We start from the raw sequence: 20,081 nt of genomic DNA, 5'->3' as shown, positions 1-20,081 counted from the left end.
ATTAATGAATTTACTTCCCTAGGATCAATCGTTTTATCATTTGATTATTTACCTGAATTTTATTGCTTTGTTCTAAGATTAGTTTTATTTAATTCATTTATAGTGGTGTGTTGCCTGAATATTGCTAGAGTTTCCTTTAGGATTATTTAGAGTAATTTCGTTTATCAGTCTTCGTGGATACGATACTATGCTTGTTATTTGTTGCTATAATTACACTGTTATAGTTGCAGTTTTGTTGCTAATAATTTAGTGATCAGTATTTAAATATTTAATCAGGTAATCGAATTGAATATTTTCGAATACGAATATCAAAATTTTGAATCGAATACCAAATCGAACAAAAATATTTGATTAATTTACACTCTTACTAACAATCTCACATACTCTATACTCGATTCAAATTGCTCATGCTCGTAGCTGGCAAGATCTTTGGATTGAGGCTGATTACTTATGTGGTCAATTTGCTGCAGAAACGGTCGTCGGATGTTCCGTGGCGTTTTGCGGCGGTTTGGAATTCTATTATCAAATGTCTTCCGTTCTTCAGGCTTCATGTGACGCACATATATCGTGAAGGAAATGCGGCTGCGAATATCATGGCCAACCAACAACGTGTGGAGGGGTGGTGGCTACATGAAATAGATGAAATTACCATTGCGGTGCGCAAGGATATGGCCACTTATAGCCATGTCCGAATGGTTAAGTAAGTTTCATGGCGTGTGGGGTCTTTGGTTTGGCTGGGCGTGGAACAGGCTGGTCTCAGCCAACACTAGGCGCGGTTTCTTCTTCTTCTTCGTGCTGTCGGTTTTCGCTGGTTTGGTTTGCTTCTCTAACCTTTCGTCGAACAGCTGGCGGCCTTTTTGTATTTTTTGTGGGTTTTAGAGTTGGTTTCTCGCGCTTGCTGCGATGGTCTGTGGTTTATTGCAGTGCGGTCTTGGGTAGGGATTGGGACTTCAATAGCACCTTTTTCCATCAGCCGTGTGCGCTCAGCGCTGAGGTGCGGCTGGTCGGGCCCCGTTGGATTTCTGCGGCCAGGTTCAAGCTGTTTCGCGTTGTTTGTGTTTTGAATTCAACTGCTTCCGTCATTGATGAGCTGATTTTTGGAGCGCTATCTTCTTTTTGTTGGGCTGGCTGGAGTCGTCCTATGTCTCGTCTCGTTCGGCAGCTGCTTGGCGGCAAAGCTGGGACTCTCTTCCTTGATGTGGAGGGCATTGTCAGATGCATTCTTGTGGGGATTCACTTTTCTTGTCAGATCTCTGGACTGTTTGGTTGGGGAGAAAATAGTGGCATTTTTTCTCTTCCGCCTTCCATCGAACAGTTAGAGTGCACTTTAGATTTTGCTTTTTGTTTTGCTTTTGCTTATTTTTTCCTTTGGTTTGGATTTTACGTTTGGGAGCCGGAATTATTTAGAGGCAATGGTTCGGCCGGAGCTCCTGAAATAATTCTAACTCAGCTCCCTACGTCGTCGTCCGTTCTAGACGAGCACTCTTTTTCCTCTCCTTGAGGTTTTAATGAGGCTCGACCCTTAGTTTGCTCTCTTGTGCTTCCAAGGGTTTTAGTTTCTCTTTCTCATTTTTTAATAAAGTTTTAATTTAATAAATCACATACTCTATACTATTATTTATCTATATTTTACTTATCACCTTTTATCTCGACTCAACTACCGAACACATCCTAAGTGCTATCTGAAATTATTGGCGTATAACATTTGTATTTCAACCTTCTAAGAGTATCCACAGCAGATATCTCAAAATTTTACTCCTAAAAATACTCCTAAAATCTTTCCTAAATTATTTTTAACCCCTATCTTACAATTGCACACAACAACTCTCCTATTTTTCATTATCTATTTTATAAATTTAGGATTAAATTTAAGGGGGTGTAAATTTAGGATTAAATTTGAGGGGGTGTAAATTTTTTTGTGGGCCCAACTTAATATAGGTGATCTGTTGGATGATCATTTTATCTCACTTTTTATTATTTTAACTCAAATTTAAAGTTAGAATTACTTTTGAGAGATCTGTTGTGAATGCTCTTAGTTCGCCATTAATTACCCCACCATTAAACCTTGGACAAAGATGAAAATTTAGAAAGTTGGACAGAGGGGATTTCTGTGAACTGTGAAATGCAAAGAGATTGGAACCACCATCAAATCCCATTACCCAACGTAAAATACCAAGCTAGAGTTAAGTAGGGATATATGGCCCCCAAAAAAAAAAACATCAATAAAGAAACACTTTGTTGAAACTAATATTGAATAAATACTGAGAAAAGAAAATAGGGATACGAATGAGATCAAATAGCCTAGGGATGCGAATTTGGTAGATGTAAATTTTGCTTTCAACTTAAGCTACGTCTCCTTAGACTCATTAATACTATTTATTGTATTTGTATTTGTATTTGTATTTGACTCTTCAACTTCCACAAAATTGACTAATTACTCTTTCCGCCGTTACCCAATTGAGTTCTAAACCCCTTTTGTTTTTCTATCCGATTGACGAAGTCCCATTCTAACCTCATTAATCAACCCAAAAGGTATATGTTATCCACCTATTAGAACTAATTTAAACTCTATATATTCTTCTATATTTAATCTCTTTCCATACTTAACTAAACCTTGCCAATTTTCTTACATATAATGTGATGAGAAAAGTCTAAACTTTTATTAGAGGAATGTTTTGGAAACTGTTTTTGTTGGAGTAAAATTAGTATTTTATTATATTATTATTATTATGATGATAAGTGATAGTATCTGCATATATTTTTTTTTCCAGAATTAGTACAATATCTTCAATAGTATCGCTCAGAGTTCTAAGTGGCAATAGAGAAATTCAAGAGCCTTAAAGTTGTGATTTTTGCAGATATTTTAGAATTATCTTGTGCGATTTTTATGGATATAATTGCCCACAAATATATTGATTTAATGAAGCCTAACTGGATCACAATTAGAGATAAATTAAGATCATCCAAGCAGAGTCCTCATCATGTTAAAATTCATATTTCCATCTACGACTAGCAAATGATTAACTTGAGCTACAAGAGAAGATTGGAAGCTTGAAATCTATAAAAGGAGGTCATATTTCGTTCAATATGGAGAATTTCATTCTTAATTGCTCTTGTCATGTAGTCAATAATTCTATTCCTCCTAGGTGTTCTCCCGGACTTGTTACAGTCTGTAGTATAGTCACCGATAGTATAAATTTATTGTTCTAGCTAGGGCTTTCAAACCTAGCGGGCCGGGGCCTAGGCAATTTTTTGGGTCGGGCCGACCCAAAAATTCGGCGGACCGCGAAAATTGAAGCCCAGCCCAGCCCTACATGGGTCGTCAGGTGGGTCAGGCCAAAACGGGCCAAAGACTGAACAAATTTATCGTAAATATTCTACTTTATTAAACATGCTAATAGCCTAATATTAACACATAAAACAACTAAAATAACGAAAATAATAAGAAGTCTCCAAACACTATAAAATATCAAAACTCAAAAGAAATTATCTCAAATCCACAAACATAATTAGGTAGATGGGTGACGGCGGCGCCTGATTTATTGGAATGAGAGGTAGAGTTTTGTTTCTTTTGTTCATTTTTTATGTTTAATTAGGTATATACTCAACTTAGAAATGAATTTAATATTGATTAGGGAATATATTGATGCAGCTCAAGGTTCGTCGTTGAAGAAGCAGAAGTTGAAAAAGACGCCATTTGAAGATGGTGGATTTGGCGCGTTGATTTTTGATTTATTTGCTTTTTGGGCCAAAGTTGGGAGACCTCCCAACCTTGTTTATTTTATTTGCAGCCTTATTATTTTAGAGCCCAATAGTTTAATTTTTATGTTATTTTCGAAAATTAGGGAATAAAGGCCTTGTTTGGCTAATTAGGGTTTGTTTTAAGTTGTTTTCTTATTAGACTAGATTTAGTTTTTGCCTATATATGGCTGATATGTAACCCACGAAAATGGAATATCTTTTTATGGTTAATTGCCTATAAATACACGAACTATACTCAAATTTTTGTTTTTGACCAAATCTTATTTTTGGTCAAAAAATACATAAACTTTTATATTTTTGGAATTTGACCGGAGCTGAAAGTTCGTTGGCTAATAAATTGATTGTTTGAATTCTGATGGGCAATCCGAAGGTACTGTTGGAAAGCTCTTAATGTTATCTTTCTAATGATACTTATATTGTTGGGTTTTGATAACCGAAAGCGGTAAAAGAAATGGTATGAAAGTTGAGGTCACAAAACTCTATATTTTTTCTTTTTTTCGACCACTTCTGGTTACCAAAACTCAACAATATAAGTATCATTAGAAAGATAACGCCAATAACTTTCCAACTATACCTCAAGATTGGCCATCAGAATTCAGACAATCAACTTATTGGTCAACGAATTTTTGGGGTCATGTTAAATTCCAAAAAATTAAAAGTTTATGCATTTTTTGACCAAAAAAATAGATTTGGTTAAAAACCAAAATTTGAGTATAGTTCGTGTATTTATAGGCAATTAACTCTTATTTTTATCAAAAAACTGTGAGTTTATTTATCTCTTGAGAGTTTTCGAATTCCTCTTGAATATTTCAAGAGAATTCATCTATCGGCGTAACGACGAGTCAACGAACCCTCGTTGGGTGTCATTCATCGTCCCCGAGTTGCTGCGTCAACGTCACGTTGGGATATAGGGAATTCATTCGCCTATATAATTTCATGGGTTAAATTCAGAGGTTTTGGGATCTTCCATCATCTATTGTTCGTTATTAAGTCTTCCGCTTGCGTGTTCGTTTGAACGGTCTAGCAAGGATCGTATCATATATAATTCAAAATTATGATTTAAATCCTAATTACTAGACTTATTTTATTGGGAAATAGCTTATTTTCAGCCGTAATTACTAGACCAATTTGGCCTGAAAGCTCGGCGGGCTTTTCGGCCCGTGAGCCGAATGGGTCGGGCCAGATAGGCCCAATATTTTTTGGGCCTTAGAAATCCTAGCACAGCCCGACCAAAACTACGGGCGGGCCGGGCCATTTTTGACCCATTTTGACAGCTCTAGTTCTAGCAGAAGAGTGTTTGTGAGGAATATAGTTGAGTTTACATTGTAAAAGAGTTATAAACTCTTCTTTATTGTTGGTTCTTGTTTCTCAAAGAATTAGGTGCGCCTAGTAAGTTAATCGTTGTCTATCTTTCAGTTATCCACCGTTGATGAGGTTTTAGGAAGATGTATAGGCTAAGTAAGAAAGAGTCTTATTGTGTAAGTTCTTGTATATCTTAACTTTATATAGTGGATGATTTTCCCTGGACAAGGCCCCCTAGATGTAGGTTGTTTAACCGAACTGGGTCATCATTCTTTGTGTTTTCGTGTGTTACATTATCTTTTACATCCTGTGTTACTGTATTTGCATATGTACTTACATTGACTGTCACATCGCATCTCGCCACATATTCTACGGATTAGTCATTCTTTCAGTTTCATTACCTGATAGATTAAGATTTAAATTTAAACTTATTCTTTTATAATGCATTCATAATTGTATTGATATATAATTTCAAATATATTATTAAATATTAATTTTAAATTCACATTTTGATATACTCCCTTCATCCTCATAAAAAGTATCCAATATGTCCTTTTCGTTCGTCCTTATAAAATATATCCAATCTATTTTTGATAAGTTTTTACTCACAATAAAGTGAGACCCTTACTTCACTCACAATATATTCAATCATTTTATTAAAACTCGTGTCATTTAAAAGTTGATACATTTTATAAGGATGGAAAGAGTATTTCTAGCGAGATGATCTCACAAGCTATTGTGATTTTTTTAATAATTTAACAATTTTAAATATAAGTAAGCATAAATCATATTTCTAACACTCATTTAGAACGCTCAAACAATGAATATTTTCGTATTACAGCATCCGTAGTGGGCGCCCTGATAGGGGGGGCTCGAGTCATGATCCCTATCGGGTCGCCCACTGCAGCGAGGAGCGACACGAGGCTGGCCTGATACGTCGGGGCAGATACTGATTTATGCTTAATTATTCTAAATTTTGGGATTTGCATGTGCGCATTTTAAGATAAATCTTCTGGAAATTGGTGCGTTTTATGTGTTGTTTTATGCTTTGCAGGAGATTTGGGCTTTATAGATGGAAGAGTACAAATTTTGGAGATTTTGGGCTAAGAATGGTGTTTCTAGGCATACTCTGGACTGCAGAGCTGAAAAGCCCGCGCCAGAGTAGGAAAGCCCGCGCTAGAGTAGGAAGGCCCGCGCTGCAGAGCAGAGCAGAGCTGCGAGGATAGCTCTGTAGCAGAGCAGAGCCAACATGCATAGCAGAGCTGAAATCTTCAGAGCTGAACTTCCCTATGCAGAGCTAAACTTGACAGAGTATAACTTACGCGTCAGAGTAAAGATTGACAGAGCAGAGCTAATCGACAGAGTCAACTTTACAGAGCTGCACTTGTCGCCAGAGCTGACTTTCAGCTCTGCGACGCCTTTGCAGAGCCGACTATCCAGAGTTCGCGTATGCTGCCAGAGCTACGTTTTTCGCCAGAATGGAGATGACTTACAGAGCACGCCAGCTGGAGTTACCTTATCTTACACGATTTTATTGCCTTTAGAGTTCTACTTTGCATGGTAACTTTCATGGTGATCAAGAAGAATTTGAAGTCTATAAATAGGGCTTAGTTATTCATTGTAAAAATCAATCCCTTTTGCCTCCAGGCGTGTAGTTAGATAATTCCTTTTGCCCTAATCTTTAGTTTCCGCCAAGTTAGCTAAAGCTTAGGTTTATTGCTTTTCTAGTGTTAGTTTCGATTATTGTTCTTAGTTAGTTTAGTATAGTTCTTTCAATTCATGTTTTAGATTAGTTTCCGTTTAGAGTTGTGATTACGTGACAGATTACTTCTCGAGACGAATTACGGTATTTCTTTAATCAAGTTTATTTATTTGCTTTTACCCGCGTTTCTTTAATTTATGCAATTTAAATTCTGCAATTTAAATTATGCAATTTCAATTATGCAATTTAGTTTCTGCTTAGTTAGATTAGATTAGAGATTTTAATTAAAGTTATTTAAATTCAATTTGCCTAGTTAATTCTTTACTTTAAGTTCATTTAACTTTGCCTAGGGTTTAATAGTTTCTTGCCTAGATAATTTTAAGATTAAGTTTTAGTTAAGTTTAATTTACACGCATTAGTTAATAATTCTTTTCATGCCTAGATAATTCTTTAATTTATGTTTCTAGTTAAGTTTACTTTTCCCAGCTTTAGATAATTTTACAGCTTTAAATCCATAGTTTATAGTTTTTGTTGTGACATAATTAATTGCCCTTAAAGATCTTCCTTGAGAGACGACTTTGGGTTAGCTTATCACTGCTAGAATGTCCTTGTTCTATTGCAAGTCAATATAGAGGTGTTTAGGTTGAGTCAGATACGATGGGCAAAAATCCGGGCGCGTGTTATACACGCGCGCCTATTAAAAAAATATATATTTCAAATTCGAAATTAAAGGAAATTTGCCATTTGATCGTTGTTTTTTTTTTGTTTGATTCTCGTTTATTCGATTGTTTGAGTTTTAATTTTTTTTAATGTAATCTTTAGGATTTTTTAAATTAATAAAGTTTAATTTGAAGTAAAGTGTGTTATTTAAATTTTTGCAATTAAAATTAAATGAAAAATACAATAATCAAAACTAAAAAGATTAGGTCAGCTATTATGTCAATCCCACTGCAGCCTCACTGATCCAATTAGTCCGCCTCTATCAGGTCACCCCACTGCTGATGCTCTTATTAATAAATAGATATTTTGTATTTCCTTTTAAAGATTGAGATATCTCGTATTTAATTCTCACTCTACTAAACATTTATCTTTCTAACATGAAATTTTTAGGAATTGTTAGAAAATTAAGATTATTTACTTGGAAAAAATTCACATGTGGTATCTAATGAGAAGATTTTAGAAGCAAAGTGAAAAAAGGAAAAGAAAATGGAAGACATCAGTAATCCTTACTTAATCCTTATAAAAGGAAAAGAAAATGGAAGACATCAGTAATCCTTACTTAATCCTTATAAATTTCTAGGAAGCTTCGGCAAGGCCGACATGCGCTAAATTCCTTGAGGAAGGGCGATTGAATAAAACCCCAAAGCAAGAAATCTCAAACCATTTCCTTTCCCCCTTTTCTTCACTCCACTCGACCCGAGACCGAGAGAGTGAGATCCGACCCTACCCGACTCTAAAATGTCTCTCCCTCTCCTCCTCCTAATCCTTCTGGCCTCCGCCGCCCTCGCCGCGGCCGAGATCCGGTCCACCGAGACCCGATCCGATGGCCGGCCCTTAATCCTCCTCGACGAGTTCGGCTTCACCCACCGCGGTCAGCTCGAGCTCAACGTGACCCACCTCTCCCTCTCCGGCTCCGGATCCAGCCCTGACCCGTCTGAGCTCTCCAAGGTCGGATTCTTCCTCTGCACCATCGACGCGTGGGCGCACGTGCTTCAGCAAATCGAGGACGCGCAGATCAACTGCGTCCTCGGATCCGACGCCATCAAGCGGGTCTTCACCTTCGACCAACTCCCCACCCCAACCGCCTCCGCCTTCAATTTCTCCTACGCCGAGTCCTCGGCCGATCAGTACACGCTCATCTTCGCTAACTGCCTCCCGCAGCTCAAGGTCTCGATGAACGTCCGCTCCGCGATGTACAACTTGGAAGGCGGCAGGTCCAACCGCCGCGATTATCTCTCCGCCGGTAAAACAATTCTACCTAGGGTTTACTTCCTGCTCTCCCTGATCTATTTCATTATGGCCGCCGTTTGGATCAATGTTTTGTACAAGAAGAGATCGACTGTTTTTGGAATCCATTTCTTTATGTTGGCTGTGGTATTGCTGAAAGCTTTGAATTTAGTGTGTGAGGCCGAAGACAAATCGTATATTAAGCGCACGGGATCGGCGCACGGTTGGGATGTGCTGTTTTACATATTCAGTTTCTTGAAGGGCATTACTCTGTTCTCCTTGATTGTGTTGATCGGGACTGGATGGTCGTTTCTGAAGCCGTATTTGCAGGATAAGGAGAAGAAGGTTTTGATGATCGTGATTCCCCTTCAGGTTATCGCGAATATAGCTCAGGTTGTGATTGATGAGACGGGGCCGTTTGGGCAGGATTGGATCGCGTGGAAGCAGGTGTTCTTGCTCGTGGATGTCATCTGCTGCTGTGCCGTGCTTTTCCCCATTGTTTGGTCGATCAAGAACTTGCGCGAGGCTGCCAAGACAGATGGCAAGGCTGCAGTCAATTTGATGAAGCTCACTTTGTTTAGGCAGTATTACATTGTGGTCATATGCTACATTTACTTCACTCGGGTTGTGGTCTATGCTCTCGAAACTATTACTTCGTATAAGTATTTCTGGACTAGCGTTGTTGCGGGGGAGTTGGCTACCTTGGCATTCTATGTGTTCACAGGGTACAAGTTCCGGCCCGAGGTCCATAATCCTTATTTTGTGATTGATGATGAAGAGGAAGAGGCAGCGGCAGAGCAATTGAAGCTCGAAGATGAGTTTGAGTTATGAAAGGATGTAGCATTTGCATCCTCCTCCTAGTGAAGAATGCTCTCCACCCCTTATACAGGTTGTCTAGTTCTTCCTCTGTGTATCTTTTTCTTTTTTACTTTGATTTTATTTTTCGCCATGGTTTATATATACATGAACTAGATTTCAAATTCACAAAGTTGGATTGTGTCTTGTCAATTTTGTTGAAGAAAATGGATAGATGAGAACTCTAGAGAATAATGTTGTTATAAATCTCGTTGATCTTGCTGTATCTTAGTCTTTGTATGATCGATCATGACATGGCTTCTGATTCATATACCAATTGTACATTTAGGTTCTTTTTAGTGATCCATACTTGCTTATCAGAGTAGATTTCAAATCTTTGAGCTCGTATCATGAGCTATGATTGCAGGTATTGATTGTGTTGGATTGAAAACCATAAGATATGGAACCATTTGAGTTGGACTTGAGATCCACACAATATGAGCCATTTTACAGATTTCCCCTCAAATCCAACTTCTATTTATCCTAATGCAGCATTGAGGAGTTTAGACGTGGGAATGATGATCTATTTGATACTTGGATTCAGATTTCATTATAGTTTAGTGTTCCTTTCATTCTTACTTACAGTGAGGCTTCTGTGTTGAGAGTTGATGTTGAATTCTTCATGTTAGATTAGTTGATCTAAAACATTGTTATTTGGATTAGTTGATCTATACAGCATTGTTGTGGTGAAGTTTCACATTGTTTTGAGACAAGGTTGTTAGTCGTTCTTATGCTACATCAAAACTTACTTGGTGATGGAGATTTGAAATTCTTTTTCCAATCCAACATTCATTACAGCAGGGAATTCTAATACCATGTTGGCCTAACTTGATTCTGGCCCAGGTAAAATGGAATTTGCTTCTTTCTTTTTCTTGTTTTTTTAATAGGTATTTCATTTTCATATGCTGGAAATTCCTGAGAACCATCACTTACTATGTAGGATATCAAGGCATATATGAAAGCTAACTCTTTCCTCGTGTGTACTGTGTCGGTGCCTTTTATCTATGGTATTTTTCGAGTATTTTGGCCGATATGCCGTACAATTTCTTTTATTGTGATATTATTTCATTGCATATAAATCGAGAAATCTGTAGAAAAATACTTGCGATGTATCGGAGGTCAATATGTTACTGTTCTTGAATGACGTTGGTGAATCGTTGTTTTTTTCTTTTTTCGTATATATATAGTCTTGTATGAAATATCCACTTTGTTATAGTAAAAATAAAAATTGTTCACTCACATAAATTTTTTAAAAATTAGTTATTTTGTGTGCAAAAATACAAATATATCCTACCATTAATTTTTCTCTTCTCTCAATCTCCTCTCTCTCTCTCTTTGCCGACCACTTCACTGATTGCGGTGGTGGTCTTCATCGCCGCTGCCGCTGTCTTCACTCTGCCGCTAGTACTAGCACCATGTCCTCTTTGCCGTTGATTGGATCCCCGCCTCGGTGGAGTCAGTCGGGCCCGAGAGCTTGGTCTTTGATTCGAGCGTCTTTGGGCTGTAGATTGGCCTCGCCAATGGTCGTATTCTCAAGTGCAGCGGCTGAGACTTGGTGGAATATCCACGTCTAACTCGTGAAACGTGTACCACTGCATTTTTCCTTGACCCGCATCAGAAGAAACAAAGTATTGTTTGTGGCCTAAAAACATGCGGTACCTGGGGAAGAATTTAATTAACATAAATTTTGGTACAAACTTAATAGGCGTCAAACTTGAGAAATGCTTATACAGTATTCCTTCCATATATGTATAGGGTTAGGATCGGGTGAGAATTACATCTTTTTGTGAGAACAGAGAATAAAAGACAGTTTTCATGGTTCTTCGTTATCACAAAAAGATACGGTTCTCACTCGATCCTAACTATATATATATAGGGGAGAGTTTAATGAAGACCACTCCCTTAGATAAAGAATAAAGACCAAATCCTGTGTGTCAATCTTGCTTAATCGAAGGGTGATCATTTAACCTTTAATTATGATTTTATTTCATTTATTTTATATAATAATAGCGTGAGTGCATTCTTCATCATCAAAAGTCTTAATAAGCATCGTGTCGTGAGGAAGACCTTCCTCAACAAACATAGGCATTGCGCCGTGAGGGAGGCCTCCCTCAGCGGACACGGCGTCGTACTGTTGAGGGAGGCCTCCCCCAACAAACGCTAGCATTGACTCACGGTCGCATTGTATATTTAAATTCTGGCAGGATAGCTATCCGCTCAGGATTCGAACTCGTTAACATCATCACGTAGGCATTAATAATAAGTGTAAAGCATTCAAGCATAACAAAGCATATATAAATCATACAGGCGTAACAAAGCGTAAAGACTAAAGCGTAGAACATTTAGGCGTATAATAAAGCGTAACTCAATTTAAGTGTAATAAACCATAACTCATTTAAGCATAATAGGGCATAACTCAATTAAGCGTAATAAAGTATAATTTTTTTTTAAAAGCATAAAGTCTTTAATAGTTCTACAATAGCATTTTATTTTATGCGTAAGAAATGCCCACCTGATGGCAAAGCTTTTCTAAGGTACTGTGACTCCTTGAGTAGCCCTTACTCTCGCGCTTGACCTTAGTAATGAGAAAATAAAATAAGACATTGCTCGAGAAAAATTCTCAATTTAATGAGAATGCGTTATTTAACTATGCATGACTCTCTTATTCAAGAATTATTATTCTAAAATAATAATCCAAGAATTTCTATTAATAACCCGCACTATAGGATCAATTAATAACATAAACTCGGCTTATGAGATCAGATTAATAATCTTAATTAATCCACTCATCTTAGGTATACTAACCCGCTTACTAATTAAATAGATCTGCTTTCTGTAATCTATTACGAGGAAATAGCTAAATCCAATTAATCACTTAATAAAACTTGAACTAGTCTTTAATCGGACTTTCATAAAGGAAATACAAACAGCCCAATCACTTCTACTTAAATGCAGCCCAATCTGAATTTAGTAGAGAATCTCGGCCCAACATGAAAATAGATTCACGCTCAAGCCGTAGCCTTTTCTCATCTCTCGGAATTTATCGCCGCCTCTGGCGGACGCCACCGCCCCTGAGCTTCTGATGAGGCTATAGACGTCATCCCCTCCTCAGTTCTTTCCGCTTTCGAACTCAAGGGATGGGTCTTCTTTCGCCGTCCTCTGGGTTCCGGCAGAGAAGGGTAGGCCGTCGCTGCTGTCGTTCTCGGAGTCGACGGGCCTGACTCTTCACCTCGCCGTTGCTGCTTTACTCATATTTCGGCGAGGCAGCAAGGGCTCGTCGTCGTTCCCTCGGTTCGACTGAACAGGTACATCAATCTAGTCCCCTTCCATTTTTCTTCTGTTCTAAGTTAACTTCTTAAATCTGCGTGAAGTCTTGGTTCTATATACTATATGTGCAAGGGATTAATGGCGTTGTGGGGTTGCTACTGTGTTAGCATCTAATTTCTAGAGTCTAGTGGGAATCATAAACGCATAGGACATTCTACATAAGATGGGTAAATCTGTATTACTGAAACGTGACTTTGCTAATCCATTATGCATATATATCTCAATTCTTTATTCTGACTTTCTAAAACATAAGCATACTTGTTGGTGTGAAACATGTAACATGAACTAGAGTAAAATGAGATTAGCAATCACCTTGCGAATGTTTGTGCTTTTGGTTGGCTGCGGTGATGTTGAGTTCAATGAGAAGATAGCTGAAAACAAATTGTGTATTTTGTTTGCTTAACAATGCAGGAGGAACTTAGGAAGAAACTGGAGAGGATCAGGTCAATCTTACCTCTCGAATCTTGCAGCAACTATGACAACTTCCTTAAGTTGTTGATGCGTAAAGAGAGAAGGATTTGGTGGGTGATATTATAAGGAGTGAAGTTGGTGGTTGTTACTCTCATGGGTTTGAAAGATGGTGCAGGCAGCATAGGGTATGGTGGAATGACCACCTACTTGTACTATGGTATGGTCTTGGTTACAGGGGAAGGAAAGAAAAAAAGCGCTGCTACTTGCTTTTGTACTATGCAGATTTTTCTTTTGATTTTGTGTACATACCTAGTAATGTAGAGATTGATAGTAAGTAGGGAAAAAAATGCGAGGAGGCAAATAAGGTGGTCAGTCTTGTATCAATCATGTATCTATAAAACTAACTTCGAATCTCTCTAATATTGGTTGTCTAAAAAAAATTGAGAGCGAATTAAGTCTCTAATTTAACTCGTGTTTCAATTCGGAATTTAATCCCAGCTTCAAGTAAATAAAAAAAAATAATATATTTCTATCGCATGTGGAAATAATAACGACTTTGCTAAGTCAGTCATTAATCAAAAGAAAATAATTATTGACTTGCTCAATAATTTGCATGCGATTCTCGCGTGTAGCTAATTAGACATAAATTAATTCACACTCTAGATATCGTATCACTAAATTAACTTATCCAATAGTCATAATCTATATGATCAATATCTGGAATGTGCAAAATATAATAATTGCATTTACTGACTTAATCCATAATTAAAAAGGACGGGATACTACATACTACCACCCTTAACAAAAATTTCGTCTCGAAATTTGCATACTCCGAGATTCTTAGGCTAGCCGCTTCTTTTTCTTAGCTTCTACATTTCTCAATCACAAATGACCTCAGGTTTCTCGACCTCAATCGGTTTACTCGTTCAACCAAACGTAGGTGAACTCCGTCTTAAAAGTTCTTCGACTCTCCTAGTTGGGGGTGGAGGAGGTGGGTTAGGTTCTTGGTCGGTTTGTGGTTCTCCTGATATCGCATTATGGTTTTCGCGATTGTTAATGCTTCTCCTAGGGCGACCTTTTTTTTTTTTTTAGGCGGATGTCTGATTGCCATAAAATGTATCAAATGGGTTTACTCTAACATAATCTGATACAACCTCAAAGGCTGGCTTACGATAATCTTTAAATGATTCATTATATACCCCATGCTTATGCATAAATCATGAAGGTTCTCATCTTACTGAGATACATAGCCAACTCAAATAAGCATCTTCTGATTAAAGAGGTTGATGAGAACTCACTATAACAATTGGGTTGTAAAGGTTCTAATCCTACATGACAACTTGTATAAAGGGGGTTGCTACTAATTAACCAAAAGGTTGAAATAACATGTCCAACGAATCGAAACAAAAAGATCAAATGCTTCTCTATTCTCTATTTTTTTTTGCTTGTAGTCAGCTTCAATAGAGACCACTTCCATATATAGAGAATAGAGATCAAATTAGAGCCATTGATCTCACCAAAATCAATGAATCAGATTAATCTGAATTCTTCAATTTTAGAAAATCCCGTAAATTCCTCATTTTTCAATTCTGGGAACCAACGAACATTATTATGAACTTACGAACATACTAATATTCGTCGATGTGTTCGTATAAAAAACAAATGAACATATTAATGTTCGTCGATATGTTCATATAAAAATAAATGAACATACAAATAAACATACTTATGTTCGTAAGTTCATAATAATGTCCGTTGGTTCCCAGAATTGGAAAATGAGGAATTTACGGGATTTCCTAAACTTGAAGAATTCGGATGAATCTGATTCATTGAATTTGGTGAGATCAATGGCTCTGATTTGGTCTTCATTCTCTATATAGGAGAGTGGTCTTCATTGAACTCTTCCATATATATGTATATATATATACAGGTTCAATGGAAAAGGTTAAATGTAAGAAAGAAGAGAAAAGTAATCTCATCCGTTGATCTTATCTAATCTAACGGAGATGATTTATTCACACCATGTGTCACAGCCCACTATCCCAATGACGGGTTAACCGGGGTTATGACTTGGGGTGAACAATAAGAAATGGAAATGGACAATTACTTAACATTAAAGTATATGGAAATGTCACTCATAAATAAAAAAAACTATGATCATATATGATCATTTGGATACTTATAACACATACACATAAAGGAGAACTGATTAAGGTGGGTTACCCAATAACACGTGTCACAACTTCATAACATAGAGTTATCCTAATCAAAGTGTTTTGCAGCGGAAAAACGTGTGAGATATACATATGAAGATGTATCCTCAAGGTTACATTTCTTGAAATGTCAAAGGAACACCCGCTCAACATCATTCCATTCCATCAACTGCTCAACCTGCACATTTAGAAATACATGCAGGGCTGAGTATAAAAATACTCAGTGGGCATAGCCGAAAATACAACATGCATACATATATAAATTGAACTGCCATAACAGTAACACACAGGGGTTTTCTTAAATGACCTGCGCTTACTAAAATATTTCTTTCATTTTCATAAAGTCGATCGGCCGATCATTTTCCTTCATATGATCCATATCTGTTCCTTTCTGTCACGCGCCGGGAAGGAGGCCTCCTTACCACGGACGCCAAGACCGGTCGCAAGCGACTCGCGGTCTCCATAAGTGTACACGTTAACCCTAGCTAGCGACCTTTGTCTAGCATAGGATCCCAATTGGATTTCCTTTAAAATTGGCGAACCAACACAGATAGGATACATATAAAAACATAAACATTTTTGGCAGTCAATCATTTCATAAACATTTCATTTCATTTCATAAACATTTCATTTTCATTTCATAAGAGTCATTTATCATTTGGGCATAATAATAAACTGAAATTAACAGTTAAAATCATCTCATGCATATATATTCGTATAAGAGGCCTACGACACGCAGGGGATCTCTATATACGTATAGTAAAAGTAATGCCCACCTGGTTAGGCAAAGCCTGAAGATCATAATCACATATAAACCTGTCTTGGGAAGCAGCGCTAATCCCCCTGGTCACAAAGCCTACAAGAAATTCTATTCTTAATAGGTCTCGTGAAGCTAACTTAAAGTCTTAGTGGATGTACTAAACATACTTGATTCATCACGCCGGGTTTCCAAAATTTAGTAAATAAATAATTGAAAACTAAATTCTTGAGTTAAGGACACCAACAATATCCTTACTCGATTTTCTTAAAAATTGGAATTATAATTAAAACCAATTAAATACTTTTATTGCAAGTATAAATGCAATTTCATGTCATGCTTAGCATATAATAAGTAATTCACTTAAAATATGCACATAATAATAATATAATATTATTATGCAAATAATTCTTTAAAATAATAATGAATCAAACTCAATTATGAAGTCCAATTAATTAATAAGTTTAGTCCATTTTATTAAGAACTGCAAAGCCCAAAACCTCTTTAAAATTGGTCCAACTGTTTTAATTAAATAAAGGGCCCAGCACCTTAATAGAATACTGCAGCCCATCTTTTAAATAAAAGAGACCCAACTGAAAAAAAATAAAGCAAGGCCCATCAGCCAATTAAATTAAAATCGGCCCATCTGCAAAACCCAACTCCCAAGCCCAACCCTAGCCCAATATCCCCACCCCCCTTTTCTTCCCCCATCGGTCACAGACTCACACTCACACATCTCTCTTCCTCACAGCCGCTCACTCTCTCTCGCTCTCTGCCTCTCCCGCCACCACCACCGGACGGCAGCACCGTCCCCGGAGGCCGGCGGCTCCGCCTCCTCTCTCCTTCCCTTCGACCTCAAGTCTCCCTCTCACTCTTCCCCCACCTCACAAACCAACACACGCCGCGCCATCCCCCCCATCTCGTCACTCTCACACTCACAGACGCACGCACACACACACACCAGTCACCGGGAACACACTCAGCAGCGGCGATCTCTCTCTCTCTCTCTTCCGGCCGCTGCGACTCATCTCCGGCGAACTCACGGCTGGAAGGCTGCCGCCTCCATCTTCCTCGATCTCCCTCATAAGAACCCACACACGCAGACGCTCCTTGCGCCGCTCACGGCCCCCGGCGAGGAGCGGTGCCTTGAAATACAGCAGCCGAAGCCCAAATCCACGACCACCGCCCTCAAGTTTTCTCTCTCTCTCACTTACTCGGCCAGACTGACAGCAGCAGCTTCACGCCACTACAGCCGTCTGCCGGCTCACAGCCAAACGCCCCTTCCCTGACTTGACTCGGCAGCCGATGGCAGTAGCTTCGCCCCGCCGTCGCCGCTCACCCTCTGAAACTCCCTCTCTGCCCGTCCTTGGCTGGGCAGCAGCGGCACCACCGCCGCCAAACCCAGCCTCCCTCATCTCCCTCCGACGAACAGCGGCTGCCAGACCGCCGCCGACAAGTTCTGACCCAGCCAACAGAAGACATGCACCCTCGGCTTCACTCTTCTCTCGGCTGAAACAGGCCCGACATCCCACCGCGAAGAGCGGCGCCCGAGCCCTAGCTCCCTCTCTCTCACCGTGGCCGGGCGACAGCAGCGCCGCTGCCGTGCCGTGCCTCCGTCCACCTCCCGACTCAACACAACAAGTTCGAACAGAGAAAGTTAAAGCTTCAAGACTTTTTTTTTTTCTACTCTTCTTTTCATTTTTAAAACAAATCATGCTTTCATTGATGTATATGCACAGATTATGTATACATATCTATTTTCATAGTAAAGTATGTTTATGATCGAAAAGATGCACTAAATATATGTATATGTATGCATTTCTATCTGATGCTCGGTGAAGTTGAAATTTTGGGGAAAGGCCTTGAGTTCTAAAACAATTGTTGCGAAAATAAATATTTAAGGCAAGGTCTAGGATCTATTCAGTGTGGAGAAAACCTTGTGATACTGATTTGTTGATCTGTTGAGGGAGAGTCCTTTAAAACCAAGCTTCTTGTGGTGTGAAAGCATGCAGCAACAAAAACTTTGTAAGTTCAAGTTCTGTTCTTGAAAGAGGGAATTTGGTGAATAAGGCCCTCCATCTGCGTTTTTCTTGTGAGAATAAATTGTGGTGATTTGTTTGAAACAGAGTTAAAGCTTCCCTTAGCTGATATAAAATGTTTTAGTTGGTATAGTGGTGTAAAGGGAAGGTGATATAAAATTGTGAGGGAGTCGGTGGTTGATGGAATAAGTGGAAGGAAAGGTGCAGTGGAAGTTGGTGGTGGGAGTAGTGGAAGGGAAAGTGGGAGGAAAGGTGGAGAGTAGGTGGGAGTAGTGGAATAAAATAAAATAAAATAAAAAAAATCTTCCGGGTTGTACTATAAAAACTGTAATAATTCTTCAGGGTTTGTTGACTAAAAGCTCGTGAAAATGCTTTAAATAAATATGCGACGCACATAAATTCAATAACTAAATTTACAAATGTTTTTGTAAATTATTTTTGTTGGAATTAAAAATAAATTCATTTTCTTTATATCCGGCGTGAATCCTCCCGACTTCTAAGTTCAAAATTACTCTAAATTTAGCTAGGAAAAAGCGGGGTGTTACATTCCTCCCTCCTTATTAAAATTTCGTCCTCGAAATTGCATATCTGGTGTTCTATCTTGTGATACTAGTCATTCGTTTCATTCATCTCTTTTGTGGCCTTTTCCATCCTGTGATGGTTCCACTACATGACAAGAACAATATTATTGCCTCGTAAAACTTGAATCTTGCGATCAAGTATCTGGACTGATTTCTCATCACAACTTAGGTCCTGGCTAGGACTACTTTATCTTGCTTAATCACATGCTTTCTTAATTGCGAGGTGCTATACGTATTGTATACATCCACAATGCTTGGTGGCAGAGCCAACTTATAGGCTACAAAGGCCTAACTTATCTAGGATCTCAAAAGGTCCTATATAACGGGGTCGTAACTTGCTCCTCTTTCCAAAACGTATAACTCCCTTTGAGGGAGAGACTTTGAGGAAAACTCGATCCCCAACATTAAATTCTAATTCCGATCGGCGTTTATCGGCGTAAGACTTTTGTCTATCTTGAGTTTCTTTGATTCTTTGTTTGATGTGGTCAACTTTCTCAATCATCTGTTGGACCAGTTCAGGACCTAACAACATTCTTTCACCCATTTCATCTTAGTAAAGTGGTGAACTACCTTAATTGTTTCCTTTGTCCTAAGTCACCTTCTCAGATTTGACTAGGAAATTCTAACATCAAACTTTTCTCATTATCTTGGTAACTTTCACTTAAAGATTAATGGCACTCCTTCTGCCATGTAAACTCATTTTCTCATTTTCAAATGATTATTTAATGTGGTTTTCTAAGTTTCCATTGTGGTGGCGTTCCAACTTTATTCTTGCTGTAGCTTCTGGCACTTTAGTCAAAGCATTCACTCTCTTAGCTTGAGCCTACTAGCCTTGGGGTTGGGTTATACCTTAAGTTTAGTTCTAGTGCTTTCCTTCCATTTCCTTTTTCTTTACCTCCATCTTGAGGTGGTGTACATATCTTGTTTGTGCGTAAACTTTTTCCTTCTCTGATTGTTGTAGTGACTCGGTGGTGAGAGTCTCGTTCATTGCTTGTTCCTTCATAATATCTCCTTAGTTTACTAGGGAAATTGAAAATCTCATGCCGCGATTCATTTACGAACTTCTTTACGCATTTCTCATTATTCATTTATAAATGACTTAAATAAGCATTTTAAACTCCATTAAAAAGGAATTGATTTAAAACATTTTAATCATTTTAAAATCCATACTCATAAAGCCTTAAC

At 38.2% G+C, this 20,081-nt stretch overlaps 1 protein-coding gene and 2 long non-coding RNA genes across 3 annotated transcripts; 1 reads left to right on the top strand and 2 right to left on the bottom strand.

Annotated features, from left to right (window-relative positions):
- The first annotated feature begins 8,017 nt into the window (after positions 1 to 8,017).
- On the top strand, positions 8,018 to 9,837 carry LOC130992882 (protein CANDIDATE G-PROTEIN COUPLED RECEPTOR 7). The gene has a single exon (XM_057917640.1). The coding sequence runs from the start codon at positions 8,225 to 8,227 to the stop codon at positions 9,542 to 9,544; it is 1,320 nt and encodes a 439-aa protein (XP_057773623.1). The 5' UTR covers positions 8,018 to 8,224; the 3' UTR covers positions 9,545 to 9,837.
- Positions 9,838 to 10,784: 947 nt separating this feature from the next.
- LOC130992918 (uncharacterized) lies at positions 10,785 to 13,312 on the bottom strand. The gene is made up of 2 exons (XR_009091477.1): positions 12,081 to 13,312; positions 10,785 to 11,227 (listed from the first exon to the last, which is right to left on the bottom strand). It is a non-coding gene; the product is annotated as an uncharacterized LOC130992918 (long non-coding RNA).
- Positions 13,313 to 15,377: 2,065 nt separating this feature from the next.
- Positions 15,378 to 18,922, bottom strand: LOC130992911 (uncharacterized). Its single transcript, XR_009091471.1, has 3 exons — positions 18,213 to 18,922; positions 16,296 to 16,375; positions 15,378 to 15,697 (listed from the first exon to the last, which is right to left on the bottom strand). It is a non-coding gene; the product is annotated as an uncharacterized LOC130992911 (long non-coding RNA).
- Positions 18,923 to 20,081: the final 1,159 nt, after the last annotated feature.

This window comes from Salvia miltiorrhiza, chromosome 7 (genome assembly GCF_028751815.1).
Source record: "Salvia miltiorrhiza cultivar Shanhuang (shh) chromosome 7, IMPLAD_Smil_shh, whole genome shotgun sequence".
Lineage (NCBI taxonomy): Eukaryota > Viridiplantae > Streptophyta > Magnoliopsida > Lamiales > Lamiaceae > Salvia > Salvia miltiorrhiza.
Note: the sequence above shows the minus strand (reverse complement) of the source record. Positions and strands in the feature narration are given on the sequence as shown.

Coding starts and splice junctions, on each gene's coding strand:
- LOC130992882 (XM_057917640.1), top strand. CDS start 8,225: ATGTCTCTCCCTCTCCTCCTCCTAATCCTTCTGGCCTCCGCCGCCCTC.